Source organism: Cygnus atratus, chromosome 17 (assembly GCF_013377495.2).
Source record: "Cygnus atratus isolate AKBS03 ecotype Queensland, Australia chromosome 17, CAtr_DNAZoo_HiC_assembly, whole genome shotgun sequence".
Taxonomy (NCBI): Eukaryota; Metazoa; Chordata; class Aves; order Anseriformes; family Anatidae; genus Cygnus; species Cygnus atratus.
The window spans coordinates 12,986,971-13,003,316 of record NC_066378.1 but is presented as its reverse complement, the minus strand read 5'-3'; the positions used below and the strand labels follow the sequence as shown (position 1 = coordinate 13,003,316).

The 16,346-nt window shown below is 40.0% G+C and overlaps 1 protein-coding gene across 6 annotated transcripts in view; it reads left to right on the top strand.

Annotated features, from left to right (window-relative positions):
* The window catches only part of LOC118257533 (CAP-Gly domain-containing linker protein 1), a 66,995-nt gene that overhangs the window by 14,066 nt on the left and 36,583 nt on the right, over positions 1–16,346 (top strand). For all 6 annotated transcript variants that reach the window (XM_035565631.2, XM_050714232.1, XM_050714233.1 and 3 more), the window contains exons 4-7: positions 10,948–11,072; positions 12,129–12,345; positions 15,588–15,785; positions 16,191–16,294. In XM_035565631.2, coding sequence (XP_035421524.2) covers positions 10,948–11,072; positions 12,129–12,345; positions 15,588–15,785; positions 16,191–16,294 — 644 coding nt within the window. The remainder of the gene's footprint in view (positions 1–10,947; positions 11,073–12,128; positions 12,346–15,587; positions 15,786–16,190; positions 16,295–16,346) is intronic.

Below are 16,346 nucleotides of genomic sequence, written 5' to 3'. Positions count from 1 at the left end.
CCTTAAGTCTTCCTGTTGAATCATCAAATGGTAGTTTGAGGTTCCTAGCACAGCATGACAGCGATGCATATGTGTAATTTACATGCCAGTGTTAGACAGTGTGCACAGGAATATGAATGTTAAATGGACAAGATTCTTGTCTGCTGGTTTTTAACCCTTCCTGTTTTTTTTTTTTTTTTTTTTGTAAATATTCACGTTTTGGTATTAAGTAAGACGAAATTTTTGATCCTGGGCTAATCTTTTTTAGTACATCCTAGGCTCTGCTAATTCCTCCTAATAATTCAAATATAAATGTCTTAAATCTCCAGATCAGTGGGAATAATAAAAAAGTTGGCTGAATAATCCATTCATGCACCAGGGTTTTTTTTTTTTTCCTTGCCACTGAACTGCTTCCTGGACTGTGGAATTGGACAGTTAGTGAGAATTGCTGGAAGCTGTCCTCAGAGCACCACTTACTCTGAAACACCTGCCTGTCACTTACTGTGGCACGTCATTTGTTTTTCATTTATACTGGCAGCAGGAGCTTTTCAGTAATGTGACACAAGGTGAGAGGCTTGATGGCGTTTGTACTTCCCACCTCAGCACAGGATTTCCCCCCCGAGCCCTGAGAAGCTGCAGTCTGGCCGCGCTGTTGGTACCGACTAAACGCTGCCCCCGTTCCTCACTGCTTGCGCTGACTGCTATTGGATACTCAGTGGAGGTTCTTAGTAATATCTATGCCGTGCTGATTAGATACGTGGGGAAAACAACTGCTGAGAATTGCAGCCTGAAAACAGTGAGCCTCCAGCAGTGCAGGGTTGCAGTTCAGCAGAACAATGAATTCATGATAGACAAAAGCTCATTTGGGAGTCTTATTAAAATACTTAACTGCAAAAGTATGTCCTCAAGGGCAAATTCATATATGGGTAAGGCACAGCTCATTAGCTAAGATTACATTCTAGAATGGACTTCAGATGTGGCTCAACTTTGTTGATCTTTGTGTGTGATCTAGGCTGGGGGGCGTAGCACTGGAGTATTTCAATCTGGTAATTTTTTTCCTCTAACTTTGATTTTTAAATGTATTTAATAGGAATTTTTAGTTAGGAACTGACTGGTTCTCAGTGGTACCTTCAGCAATAAATGCTAAATGATAGTGTGGTGGTTTTTTTTTTTTTTTTTTTTTTTCTGCCCCATCTGGGTTATCAAGAAACAAGAGGCCATTCTGGCAGATGTTTAAGTGCCAGAGAAATGCATTTACCAATTCACATCTCTCCTCCGCTTTTTCTGCATTACAAAAAAGTTGACCGAGGCTTGCTGAACCTGAAATGCTGTGTTCAAAGCATTTCAGGCTTGACAAATTAGCATTTCCCAGCAGCTAAGCTTTGTTGGAACATTTTTCAGTTCCTACTGAAATGTTAGTCCTGTTCCCCTGGAAGAAGAGAAGCTGTAAACTCTTCACGATTGCTTTTGCTTTGTGCCACAACAAGCTACTGCATCAAGTGTTCATAGCCAGCGGTGTTGGGATGAGGTAGCTTGGTTAAAGGCTGTATGTGCAAAGAGATCCTGACGAGCTGATTAAGGCTCTAGCGCATGGTGTTCGTTGTTTTGTGTGGATAGAAAAGACGTCTTAAGTTTATTTCCTCATTCCTTTGATGTCTCCATTTGTTTCACCAGTCTTTGGTGCACTTAGTTAGAATTCCCTAATCCTACACGGTCCCATATTTAGAGTTGCTCCCAGACTTCTATGGGAAAACTGATATGGCTTTAAAAATATCGAGAGATTTAGTAATAAAGGAAGTTTCCAGTGTTAGGTATCTACTTCTGCTTTAATTAGGTAGAAAGAAAGGAGTCGTAAAGGATCTTTCCCTAATTCAAATACCATTAGGAAGAAGAGTGGTGACACACAGACTGTTTGGGGTGCTCAATCAGATGGTTGTCAGGGAAAAGAAATTCCCCAGTAGAAAACAAGTGGAGTTGTGGGGTGATCACCTACGTATTCTCGAATGCTTGCCAGCTTGGAGTGTTCCATGTTAGGTTGGGCTGAACAAGCAATACATGCGGAGATGAAAAGATTTGGGAGGCAAAGCTTTACATTGATGTGCAGGCTTGCTTTTCCAGGGGACAGAACACATTTTTCCAAGAGACCTGGCTTTAAAATAAATAAATAAAAGTTTCCTTAACATCAAAACAGGCAGTGCTTAAAGGTATAGATGTCGGCTGAGTCAAGTTGCTGTGTTTTTTTATTTCTCTTCCCTGAGATTCTGGAGGAGTGAAAGCAAAACAAAAGCAAATCAAACTAAGCTGAGTGAATACACGAGCTGAAGCAATAAACCCCAAAAAGGAAGTTCCGCAGCAGGAGGAGACATCCCTTAGATTTCTATAATTTACTCCTCAGGGAGGATTAGGTCAGAAGAGCACACAAGCTCTCTGCTGGCTTGGAAATCTTCAGATCCCCGTGTATCTGAGCCAAACTCACCAAGCCTGCACTTAATTGCCTAGCTGACTCAAAGCTGAGCAGTAGTTTTCCTTTCACTAACAAGTATTATGAAATACTTTATGTTAATATGTAGAAATGTTGAAAAAACAGGGAGATAAGGTACATATTTAAAGCACTGTGGTTTCTGATATGTAGCTCATTGTTATTCAACTTCTCATTTGTCGTATTGATGTATAACTTACGGAAAAAATAGCTGAATCAAAGGAAAAGCTATTAATGCAAAGCATAATTAAATAGCTCTGTCTTAACCATAATTTCCACTCTTAACATCTAAAATATGTTCTAGAATCTGGATGTGATTTAGTTGTTAGAGAGAGGACATTAACTCTGGGCAGCCTGATCTCATATTTGGGGGTTGCTGTAACATAGGAAATGTTGATGGGGAAATCCACACTTCCTTCATTGCATCGGTCCAGCCTCTATGGGGTTAATGGCACCGCAGTCCAAAGTTTAACACAGCTAGAGCTGACTTGCCTACTGAAAATGAGGCTGCAGTTTTAGTGTTTTAAAGCTCGTATAAATAGGAATTCCTGTGCAGAGTGTGGTCCTGACCTCTCTTGTCTGCTCCCTTCTTGTGCCGGTGGAAGTGTTGTCACCAGGTAGTAAACCAGGTGGGGAAAGAAAAGACCTAGCTGCGAACTGATTCCATAAACAAATTGCTGTCAGGCTCAGCTGGTTTCTGTTTCCTGCTCCAGTTGCAGCCAGAGAAGCTGTTTGCCCTGGCATTGCAAACACTTATGATATAGGAGCCCAATGCAAAGTTGGTTTTAAACAAACAAACAAAGAAAACCAGAAACCAACCCGTTGAAATAAAACGGGGAAACCTGCTCTGTGGGACGATTGTTGCACCTCCTAAAGGTTAAAGCAGCTTTGAGAGCATCTTAGGCTTTTTTTCCTGTATGGACCAGATGCTGTAATTGTAAATAAATAAATAAATAAACATCTTATCAACCTAAAGGGCCTTAGCCTTCTCAAAGGATTAAAGTGCTTTCATTCATTTAACCGGTTACAGCTTCATCGTGGTCTGCCAAATCTGATGCTTCTGGAGCTGAGCTGGAAAGCTGTAACTCGGGCCTCTGTCCATATGTTCCTTCACAAAAGGCTACAAACTGGATTGTTTGGTGTCTGCTGAGGGGGCCTTTTTGCAAAGTTATTCTCTACGCATGAATAACATCTAATTTCTTTTTATTGTGTCTGTTTTATAGCGTTCACTGTAAGTTATTTCTCGCTTTGTTATTTCTTATGAAGTTCCTTCGTGTTGCAGAGACCGATAGGAGATTATTGTCAGGTTTGTTTCCACCCATGTAACTTATCTTCAAGTAAACATCACGTAAGGCTGCCAACTGATTAACTCCAGCACTCTTAAAGGGGAAAAGATTTCACATGTATAGGGAAGTTTCTCCCTTTAAAAACAATCCTGCAGTGCTAATGTGATATTTTTAAGTTTTCCATTTTCTAGCTCGTGTAACATTCTGAATAGAAAATTCTCTTCTGTGTTTAGTCTATTTAAAAATCTAAAATAGGCCCGTATTTAACTGTTAGAAAAGCAAATATTCATTTGCACTGTTACAGTTAGAGCAGTACAAAACCATCTTGCCATAATGCCTCTGAGGACAGAACAGGAAGAAAGATTTGGAAGTTACGGACGTGCAGTCGTTGCACGCTTACTGTGGCTGTCCCTTGCTGAACCTCGCTTGTAATTGCAAATGCACGGCATGCCTAGCTGCTCAGCCAGGCTTTTGCCTTATCCTGGAGCTGAGTTGACTCTAAGGTGTTTAGATGGCTTTGTCATGTTAAGTTAAGAATAAGGGATCCTTATATTTATGGATGTACGTTGAGACATAGTATTTTAGCTATTGTAAAGTATACATCTATAATGTAGATTAGTTTGTGAAATGGCTGCCGCAGCATGGAACGTGTTTATGAGAATATAGCTGAAGGACAGAGGGTATGTAAAGCCTGTCTGTAATTCATTGTCTTGGCGATTTTTCTCTGAACAAACTGCAGCTTTCCTTTTGTGCTGCCTTTAAGCAATGTTCAGGACGTGTCATTACCTGTCTGCTTATGGGTGAATAAGATGTTGAATTTATGTCATCGGTGCAGCAAGGTGCCAAGTCATGTCTAATCGCGAGTCCTTTGGTTTTGGCAGCTCCTTATTTAACTACATTGCAAGTGAGTTACTGTGACCAAACGGCCATAACAGGTGACTTCCCGCAGTCGTGGTAAGGGTTTGTTCGTGCAAGGCTGAACTTTTTGTGCGTGTGGGCTCTGTCTCCCTTCCCCTCCCCTGCCTTCCCCAAGGAGTGACATCCAGGAACATGTTGTCCTTGGTCATTCCTGCACAGGATGGGCGAAGGAACAGTTTATTTATTTACTTACTGGAGTCTTGGCCTTTGCTTCTTTTGTGGTGGCAAATTCACAGGTGGCTTTTGTAGTATGCAATTGTTTGTTAGGTTTTTATATTACTTCCTTTGTGAATAACTGGACCGCAGGAATTGAGCCTCGAGAGCAGATAACGTTTAATTATTAAATCGGTTTCTTCTGGCAGTGGAGGGTTGTGTGATAACTCCCTATCTGTTTGAGTGTCTTATTGCACATTAGCTCTGTCGTCTGTTTTGGCCTTGATTTTGAACGTTACCTATCTACAACCAAACTTGATAGGAAAGTAGAAGTTTCACAAATAACTTCTTACAAGCTTCATGAAAACAGATAATCAAGTTTTTTGGAGCTTCGCTGTACCTTCACAGATTTTCGCACGTCAGAGAATCTGCATGAGCAAGGTCTTGTCTAAATGCTGTCCTCATCAAATGGAAGCAGCTGTAGTCACTCTTACATTTTTAGATAGCAGTCACTCGAGCGTGATATCCAGTGCCACAGGAAAAGCAACATCGTTAATCCTGCTATTCACAGAATTGCTGGTTTGAAAGATCTGAGTCACAGAAGTAGGTTTAAAGTCTGGTAGGTACTCCAGCATTCTTCCAGTTGTGCCTTGATCAAGTGCCTGATGTTATGCAGATATTTTGAAAAAGAAAAAGGATGATCTGGAAAAGTAGAAGCTGAACTGTCCAATATCAGGCAAAAAAGGGGAAGGGGAGGCAAAACTGACAGAGGAACCAGATGTTGACAAGCTGAAACGTGGCAGCTTTGTCAGACATGTAAACTTCAGTATGATCATGTAAACCTCCTTCTTTGAAACTCTAGTTTTAGTGAAGAAAGGTGGATGATATTTTGTGATGGTTGTTTGCCTTTCTTTAATTCTGAATAGTATCGGACAATCCGACTTCCAGCTTAGCATTGTACTTCACTTCTGTTGCTGTATTTGAGAGCTGAGCAAGTGGTGGTACCTGCTGCCTGCCCCGAGTGGGACCAGTGGATATGGTCACCAGCAAGTTCTTTCTCTGAGCTGATGTAGCGTCAGTGCTATTCAGTGCTTTGATCCTTGCTCTGGAAGTAATTGTAAATCCATCCCAGTTAAACCTCTGGGTGGTCAGAGGGGTAAATAACAATGTGTGGAGCAGTCCAGAGGGACTCGGCATTTCAGCCCCACAGCCCAAGCTGTTGGTTGCGTTTTGCATTCCATGGCAGCGTGTGTAAGCATAAGGAGAGGATAAGCTGTGTCACAGCCACGGAAAGCTGTGTCCTGGAGGGGACAGCAGCTCTGGAAGATCCGGGAGCCAAAGGTGATGAAAAGGAGTTTGTGGTTCGATGCTGTGGCAGAAGAACCGATGAGAATATGTGGTCCTCTAAGCAGGGCTGACCGTGCTTCTGGTCGCTTCTAGGACACTGTGTAAAGCTACAGCCTTCGTGTTTTGAAAAGCACGTTGGGAAGATTGGAGAGGCTTCAGAACACAGCTGCAAAATGACTCAAGCTGGAGAACGTAGCTTGCAATAAAAGATTTGGAGAACTCAATCTGTTTTATCTATGAAGGCAAAAGTTGAGGTGGCTTGCTTACAGTGCGTGTTCTCGCGTGGTGAATGCTGCTTGCAGGAGAGCTCTGCAGCCTTACAGATGAAAGCATAACGTGAGTCAGTGGCTAGAAGCCACAATCAAATTTGTTTTATTTCAAATTTGAATATGTTTTTAATAATGGAGCGATTAACTATGAAAATAAGCTGCCAGTGGAAGTATGCTTTCTTATGGTTATCAGCTCTGATCTAAAATCATCAACACGTCCAGCTTAGTTCAGTGCTGTTACAGGGTTCATTACAAATGTAAGCAGATGAAATGTAAAGACCTGTTTCGGGAGAACCAGAGGAGATGACCTGGTGGTTCCCTCTGGCCTCGTGTGGGTGAAAGATTCAATTAAATGCAATTGCTTCTGCCAGCTGGAAATGCTTCCTCTAAAGTTTGAGGAACAGCTGAAAGATGATTCTGAGTAGTGGATCCCAGGTTTTTCAAATGTGTTCGTGAGCCTGGGTGTTTTTTGCTTTGTCAGGTGTTGAGTGTTAGGGGTTTGAGTGCTTCTGGAAATGCCCAGCCTCTGTCACAGACACGGAAATATCCAAGTGAGGCTTTTTCACCATAAATCAGTCCTCAGGCACGAGGGAGGCAGAGCTTTTCCACTCTGCTCATCCAGCATGAGTAAATGATACAGTTTTATGGACAAAGTTTCAGAAGTGGATATCCTCTCTTCAAAGAGATTTGTGTTTTCCAGTAAACGTGGTCTCAATTTTTAGACCATCTCCTTATTTTTTTTTTCTTCTGGATTATACTGCTTTATTTGTTTCCTTCTTCTACTTGTCTGGAAATGCAGCTCTGCAAATGCTCTCACAAAGTCTGACATGCTCATCCCAAAGTGCTTTCATCAGGAAGTTTTTGAAGTTTTTAACCGCTTCAGGTTTACAAACCTGTTTTATTACTTCTCTTTGCATGGCAGCAACTTAAGGTGAGCTTAGTTAGAATTTGATAAATGGGACTTACTCACTGTTTCCATGTGTTTGACATAACAGTGGTGAATTCCAAACAAATTTCCTCACCTTGCCGTGACTGCTAGCCTAACCTAGATACTCTGGTATATTAGTGCTTTGTGTTTTACAGCTTGCCTATACTGAGTGTGATAACAGATTTTAAAAAGAGGTCTGGCAGTTCTTTTCTCTGCTCCATTATTTTGTGACCTGACTTAGAATGAATGAAGGTCACGGCAAACTGCCTTCTTGGTACTGATGCTCCAGTTTTCCATATAGCTTTTAGAAACTTGTGCTGACCCTGTCTCTAAAACCAAAGGCTTGGAAAGCTTTTGCTTAAAACTGAGCAAAACCGCAGATAGCTTCATCAACGCCATTAGCACTTCACTGCCATGGTGTACTCCGATTCCTACTATCGGTAAGGATAAACATGTCAGTGTTTGCAGAAGCCAGAAATGTAGTAGCTGGCGATTCAAAGAAGCTTGATTAGGTTTGGGGAAAAAAAAAAAAAGTCTTTGGCATTCTTCCTTGCGTCTTGTTTTAAAATAAGCCTGGTACCATGGTTACAAGACCAGTCACATGGCTCTTCTCCTGGGGTCTCACGTTGCGCATCCCCATATGTTCCCGGGACATGAATTCCTCCTCGTGCGCCCTCCCACCGGGCCATGGGCTGGGGTCCCGTGCGCATCCCCCGTGCCCGCTGCAGCAGCTCCAGCCAGGACCAGCCCTTGCCGGGGCTCTTCTTCTGGATCACCTCCCTGCGGGGAGTTGGATGCCGTATCTTCCAAATCAGCGCCTACATTTTTTACCTAAGAGTGGAAGGTGAGCAGGGCCAAGGTATGAACCAAGAAGGAATGCGTGTTCCGCACCCAAGGTTAACCCATGTTTTCCTAGAGCTGGCTCGATGTGCTGAGAGGTTTATTTCCAGTTTGAGTTGGTGGGAACAACCTACAACCATTTTTCCCTGTCTCTGGGAGCCTTTGCACCTAATTATCCCTTTTCACTAGAGGCTTCAGATAGCTCTATCGTGCTTTCCCCGGGCACCTTTCTCTGGAATGTCTTTTATTTATCTATTTTATTTTTTTAGTAGTTGACCTGCCACAAAACCACAATAAGCTTCCTTGGCCCGGCCAGTTCTGCAGAAGTTGCTGAGGAATCCCCCTGTGCAACTGCGAGCCTGACTATTGTCTGCGAGGGGATGCTCCTTATCTGGGCTATTGTTTTAGATTTCCTGCCTCATTTCTTTAATGGGTTCTTTCTGGCCTCCTTTGCTTTAACTCTGTTTATTCAGGCAGAAAACAGTACAAAACCGACCAGTGAAACAGTGCACACGCAGCTAACCAGTCTTTCTTTTCACCTAAAGATTATCCCAAATTTAACTCATCTATTAAAAGCAAACAAAACAAAAATAGAAAACTTGCTAGAAAGGGAGTGACAAGAACGACTTGCAGACCCAGGCACGACTGACAGCACACACACATGCATGTTTTTCACTTGCACTGTTCAGTTAAACTTTGATGTTTATACTTATGATTATGGTATTTATCCCCTAGAAAAAGTAGGTTATGTATGAGGGTGAATAACGTGTGGGCTTCAGGGATAGCTTTTCCCAGAAAATACTTTGAAAAAAACAATGTTACGTCTTCCCTCTTCATCCCAGTGCCCCAGAGGTTTAGAGATCTGGATTCCAGGGGACTGTTTTGGTCAGTTGCGATCTTTTTCCAAGGAAGTACTCTTGCCTTTTTTTTTTTCTCTCTTTTTTTTTTTTCGCAGAGGGGATGTTTGTCCATTCTCTGCCAAGAACACCAAATACCAAACATTCTACTAGTTACTATATTAGGCTGAGTCATGATAACTGTAAACTTTGTGTATTTTTATTCCATGGAGAAGAACAATTTGCTATGGCAAGACGTAAATGTGATCTGCAGATTAAGCCTTGTTTCAAGACCCTCTCTAATGACAGAAGAAAAGGGGACTGCCACCTTAAACAGGGATGAAAAATATCTGCTTTTCCTGTTTCAGTAAGATCAAAGGGGTTAATTATTCTTCCTTGGTTTTCTGAGGCTTTAATTGTGTGGATTAGGATTTTCTTACCATCAGCTGAAGCCTTGAATCTCTAACAGAGCTGTCAGCTCTGCACAGTTGATGAACTAGGAGCTAGAGCACAAATGTGTGTCATCTAACTTAGTACTTTGAAGACACTTAGTGCTTTCATGCAAGATAATGTACTCCATTTCCAGGCTCCTCACACTTAACCTCTTGTGCGAGCACTTCTCAGATGTATTAAAATGAATTATCTAGCGTACTGTGATCATGCACCCTAATTGATGGCACAAGAAGCTTGTTGTTCTCTGGTTACCCTGGGAAGCTCCCCACAAGGAATACAATGTCTAATGGAAAAATTACATAAAGTCCTAACGTACTTTTCAGCACATAAAAAGGAGAATTACAGTCTTTGCATTAACAGGTTACTGCTAACTTTCTGCGAAGGCTGTGAAATAAATGCCTCATCGGATAATGTGTGCTGGAAAATACAAGTGAAAAAAACAACGGTCCTGAAAAGATCCACGCTGAATCCAGTGACTCTCTTTAAGAGGTGGTTTTCATCAACATTTGCTTGTTTTCATGGTGCTGGATGCAGGCTGAACAGATTTTCACACAAATAGGGCACAGCATATTGTCATTCCGACCTGCAAGAATCCTGCAGCTCTGGCTCGTGGCCCTGCTTGGCAAATGTCAGTCCCACTGAACACCTTTTGCTTCTTCACCTAATTTAATTCCTCCCTCCTCTGGGAGTTATAAAATATGGCAAGTAAGTGGAACAGGATCAAGATGGCTGTAAAGATGTAGGATTTGAAATCTGAAAGCAAATCATTTCTGATTTTCCATTTAGGGCTGTTTAAAAAAAATGAAGAAAAGATCAAGAAAATGATTCCACCCTTCCCTAAGAATTCAAATAGTTGTTTACATCTACAGTTTTTGCAGTGCTTTGTATTATGTAAGTTCTCCTAAGTGCAAGAGCATTGTGCTGTGTAGTTTCGGGAATTACTCCTTATAGAAAATATGATTTTTTCTCATTTAATTTCTTTTACTTTTCCTCACAGAATTAGAATAAAAAACAAGCAGCCCTTAGAAATCATCTGTTGCTGACTGAAGTTTGTATGAAAATATAATACAAATCCTATCGCATTCAGTTCGCTAGTTATACTGCATCTTGCTGAATATCTTGTTAATCTTATAGCCATATCAAGTCATTTAATAGAGTTGTGGCCTTCAATCTTGACAAACTTTTCCTAAATACCAAACTGGACAGAACTAAATGCTAGAGAAAGTTTGTTTTTTGTTTTTTTTTTTTTTCCCCTCTCTCTTCTGCAAACAATTTAGTTGTGAAGATTTGTTCAAGGTATTAAAACAAAACCCAGAGGCAAAAGAATATGCAGCTTGACATAAGAACTGGTGACATCATTAATGTGCATTGTGAACATGATTATGCTGAATGCTTTCCACTGGATTTTGTATTTGATTTGGAAATGCAGTAAATCAGATGTGTGTCTTATTGCTTCAAGGTTGGTGGAACAAAAGCTGGAGTTGTGCGTTTCTTGGGAGAAACCGACTTTGCTAAAGGAGAGTGGTGTGGAGTAGAACTGGATGAACCTCTTGGAAAGAATGATGGAGCTGTTGCTGGAACAAGGTTAGTTTATCATCAGATAGACACCTTAAAGATCTTGCATATCTCTGTTTTGCTTTGTCTTTTTAATATCTTACATTAAACTTTACATCAAGAGAAGTCGTTAGACTGTAAACCCGACTGTCTGCTGGTGGGAGGGGGATCCTTACACACTGATTGGAATTTTATGACGCCTACACATCTCTGAAAGTCTGCATCAACCCCACGTTCACTGGATTGGTTAATCTATCCTAACTCCCATGTGAGTTTTATTCATAGACTGATAATGGAAAACACAATTTTCTGCTTTTTGAACTTCTGCTTGGTTTCCCAGCTTGGAATGAATTCTCAGTTAAGAAAATATCTCTAGGTGTCTAAAAGCTGAATTTAAGGAAAATTTTCCTGCATTGCAGGAACTGAAAGCTTATATAGCCACGTTATAAAGACTAGGAACCATATAGATTCTTCCTTCAACAAGTCATATTTAGAAAATATTAATTCACATCACAAATTTTCTTTCATGTGTGGTGTAAAGAACAATTCTTTAACTCTTTACAAAGTGTTTCTACAAGGATTGTGCCATTTTAACATGGGTGTTCACAACTTAACATTTTAAAAGGGTTTTGATTATATATAACCAAAGATACATGTTCTGCATAATGAAATATGCATATATGCAATCAAATATACAACTGCTTGATTAAATTATCTGATTTTATTTTTATCTCCTTATCACCTTTGTTGTTGGCAGCTCAGAGAAACGTCTGAAAGAGAAAGGATGTGCATGTTTGAATCTGAATGGAGTATGCGGGAAACAGAGCTCTAGCTCAAGAGGTTTTTTTCTATTGAATTTCTGAAGCCTGCTGTAGTAGTGCTACTGCAGCCCAATGAAGCCCCCTTTCCAAATCCATTGTTTAAAAAAATGCCTCAACCTAATATAGATGAGGCTGTCACCAGCTGTTACCCTGTCCTTTAATACTGTTAGACTATTTATCTAGCATTCTTTGTGAAGCCAGATCGTGTATATGAAAAGACAGAAGTTAATTTAGTGCTCTCATCTGTCTGCTTTGTTTTTTAAAGATATTTTCAGTGTCAGCCAAAATACGGCTTGTTTGCTCCAGTCCACAAAGTTACAAAGATTGGATTCCCATCGACTACACCAGCAAAAGCGAAGACAACTGTGCGAAAAGTGATTGCAACTCCCACAGCCCTGAAACGTAGTCCAAGCGCATCTTCCCTGAGCTCCCTCAGTTCTGTGGCATCTTCAGTAAGCAGCAAGCCAAGCCGTACAGGACTAGTAAGCTTCTTTTTCTATTGCATGCTTTACATTCCCAAGCAAGAATCCACGTGGCACTTGCCTGTGATCTACTTGCATAAATTGAGAATAGAACAGATCTTGGGGAGAGTACAATGTACATTTAATTGTGCTCTCTTTTTCATTCAAAGCATGCATGAAGGAAGGAACTCTTAGCTAGCCCTGAAGAGTAACTGAATATTTGAATATTTAAGCTTACACAGTTAATTCAGGCTAACTGAGTTATTGCAATAAGAAAGGGGCTTGTGATGCCAACAAAATGAAAAGGCATCAATATTCTCTGACTGAAATCTGCGTTTAGTTGTTAATTTTTCCTAGCACACCACAAATCTCTGTCATATGGGATCTGGTTTGCACTAAAGCTTCCATGGCTCAAACTTGTTTCATTAAGCAGGAAGCTCCAAATTGTCAAGTTGTAAAAGGGTTTCTTTTACTCTTAAAGAGATGAGTCAGCTGCAAAATATAGAAGTAGCAATCATCAAGTTTTTGCTGACAAGAAGCCTCTTTCTTTTATTTTGGATTTGTTTTTTAATCCTATGAATTCATAACGGCAAAACATTGCAAAGTACAGTGGCTCAGGTGAATTTTAACACAGTACTAATTCCACCTAATACACTTACTATGGATTCTTTTAAAGTTACTCTGTTACATAAATGTCCTAATCTTGGGTTGCAGCAGTAAAACAGATCTTCTGAGAAAGCTGAATTTAAAAAGTCTCTCTTTAAAGGCAGTTAAAAGCATAGAAATAATTTTTTTTCTACGATCACCTTTTTTATTTATTTATTTTATTTTGTTTAAAAACAAACAAAACCCAATGTACATCTGACTGGAAAGAGATCACCAACTCCCACTGATCTGGGCCTAGTTAGCTTGCATACTGCTCCATTGACAGCAGGTGCAGGACAGGAAGGTGACAATGTCCTTCAAAACTGAAGCAGATAACAAGTGAACAGAGGTCAACGGTCGGTCAGGGCAATGGGGTTAATACCTTATCGCAACAAGCGTAAGGGATTTTTATTTGGCACAAATGGAGGGACTTTGTTACTTAACCCCTCCTGAAAGTTGCACCTCTAGCTAGGGAGTGCCCCGTAGTTTGAAGCTGTTGCACTCAGTAGTGCCTCAGGCTCAGGGAGTGCCTGCTCAGGGCAGTTTGTGGGCTGACAGTGAAGTGTTAATACGGACCTCCACGTTGTATTCAGCATGCTATGATATCCTCAGCAAGAAGAGGGTACAGTTACACAATGTAAATGTTTACAGTATGTTCACTTGTTTTGCTCTGTGCTGTGCCCCAGGGCTTTTGCATGTTTTGAGCCTTAAAAAATAAAGCTTCCATAACCCATTATTTCTGGAATTAAAATTCCAGCTTTCTTCTAGCTATGTTCTCAGGCACTGTGAAGATCTGGTTACCATCCAAGTAAAAGGCCTGTCAAAATAATTTGACACTTAATTCCTTTAAAAGTTAAGCTGTTGAAGAAACAGGTTTTCCCAAATCTCCCAGCAAATTTCTCTTGCTCTGATTTTAGGAAAAGTGTAATTTATCTGCAATTCATTGGGGTCCTACATAGTCTTCTCACTTAGTCAGGGATGTTGCTGTTTTCTTCTTCCTGAAAAGCAACTGTCAAAGTAGGTGATCTAATAACATAAGAGGGCTGGTCTCTTGCAATTGGCATTTATTTCCAAGTCTGAAGGAAGTTGTTGTTCTCTTGAAATCTTTTCAGTTCCTTATGGAATCGAAAATTAAGTCAAGTATGACTAGGAGAGCTAGAATTGTTAAAAATCAGTGCATTTTGGAGTGAGATGTCTTCCAGAAACTGAAAAGATACCAAACAACTAATCTAAGTATCAAAGCTGAAAGTTCTGGTTTATTTAGTCCCATACCTTTTAAGTCATTGGATACAGTATTCGTAATAGACTAGAGATGTATCATTTGAGGCTGTAAGTAAACGAGTTAGAATGGTTCTGCAGTAATCCTGGTAACAGAAGGGGAAGCATGTTTTTGTGATGACAGAAGAATACGTCAGTGTTACGCTTTCTGTTGGGGATGTAGTCTACTGCCAGCATTCCAAGCTGTATATGGCAACTGTTCTTCAACATTTTGATCTCTGAAAGGATCATGAGAAAAACATATTCCTATTTTGGGGTAATACCATTAGAGCTAAAGGTTAACACAACAGAAGAGTAAGTCTTTGTCCTTGTTTTGTTTTGTTTTAAATGAGGCTTTAAGTGAGATGTCATTCTTTCTTAATACTTAGGAAGCAAATTTCCAAGCTGCTATACATAGGGTCAGTTTTTATAAGCTGTATCAGATTTCTTGATTCAGTTTTTGCTGTTTTCACAACTCTTGCTCACTATTACTACATAATTTCAGTTTATTTACTTTCCCTTCTAGCTCAAAAACTCTTGAGGAAGTAGAAGACAGGGCCATGATGAATTTTCACTGGCACTGGTTCCATTCAGTGGAGCAGAGATCATGCAAGGTCAAGAAAAATCTTAAGGTTCATTTTAGCTATAGTTTTCCAGTTTGATTCATTTTTATCTATACTCTTTTAAGTTTAATCCTTCAGATTTTTATTTATTTTTTTCCAGAAGTAATTTAATTCCAGGGATATAAATATATGTTTTAATCAGATACCAAATATACATCTTCACAAGGTTTTAGCTGTAAGGCTGGCTTTTTAAGTCAAGGTAAATGCCTTTGACCCTGAATGTTTTATTCCCATAGCAGAGGCACGAAATGCTAGTTGGAGATCCAAAAGCTTTTGATAGAGCATTTGGAAATGTTATGCCTTCGCTGGTGACCCAAGATAAAGACTAGGTAACTAGAGTGACAATGTTATTAACTTGCTGTATAGGTGCCTTTTTTTTTTTTAAATGCAAAAGGTGCTTAAAAAGCTAATAAGCTAGCCTTTTGTGAGTCTACCAAACCTGCCTTAGACTGAGGCCAGCCTTTTGTTTTCACTTAGCCTTCTGTCTCCTACACACTGCCTGCTGATTGCTACAGAACCAACCTACTACATAGGTATGGCCATTGTTGGATTCTAGAAAATGAAGTAATTTAAACGTAAAAGCAAGAAAAATATTTTTCTTTAATAAAAGTTCTAAAGGAGAAGGTACAGTAGGTTACAGAAAACATTCGTTACACTAACACAATGTTTGTAGAGTCTGGAGATATCCCTGGTTTTCACTTGATATAGGATGATTTTTAACTTGCTTACTTTGTGAAGTTGACAGAAACATCTTCCCGGTATGCAAGAAAAATTTCTGGTACCACAGCCCTACAGGAGGCACTGAAGGAGAAGCAGCAACATATTGAACAGCTCCTGGCAGAAAGGGACCTGGAGAGGGCAGAAGTTGCAAAAGCAACCAGTCATGTAGGGGAAATAGAGCAAGAATTAGCACTTGTTCGAGATGGACACGATCGGGTAAGATCAATGCTATTGTTCTTAAAACAGAGGCTTTAAGACAATTGACTTAATTTCTCAAATTGTATTTTCTTACTGAAAAGTTCTGGGAGTAAGAGGTAGTGTTCCAAAAGTAAAATAGTCTATACCTATGAGATCTTCCCTGTGGGAGCTTTAGCTTGATAAAATAGCAAATCTGTGTAATTTAACAAATTTTGGTTGAACTTCTCTACACATGTCAAGAAGCAACGTTATTTTTTTTATTATTTTTATTTTTTTTTCTGTTACATGCATATTTGAATATAATATTCCTCTTCCTTGGCCCATCGCTTTACCAAATTGTGATTACTGAGGTATAGATACATAACCTGGAAACAAAATCATGTATTGTCCAACTTAGATTTTGTTCTTATTCCTGCTAATTAGCATGTACTGGAGATGGAAGCAAAAATGGACCAGCTACGAGCTATGGTGGAGGCTGCTGATAGGGAGAAAGTGGAGCTTCTCAATCAGCTTGAGGAAGAGAAAAGGTAACCCCAAATTATCTTCATTAGTATAACTGATAAAAAAACAAACTTTGCA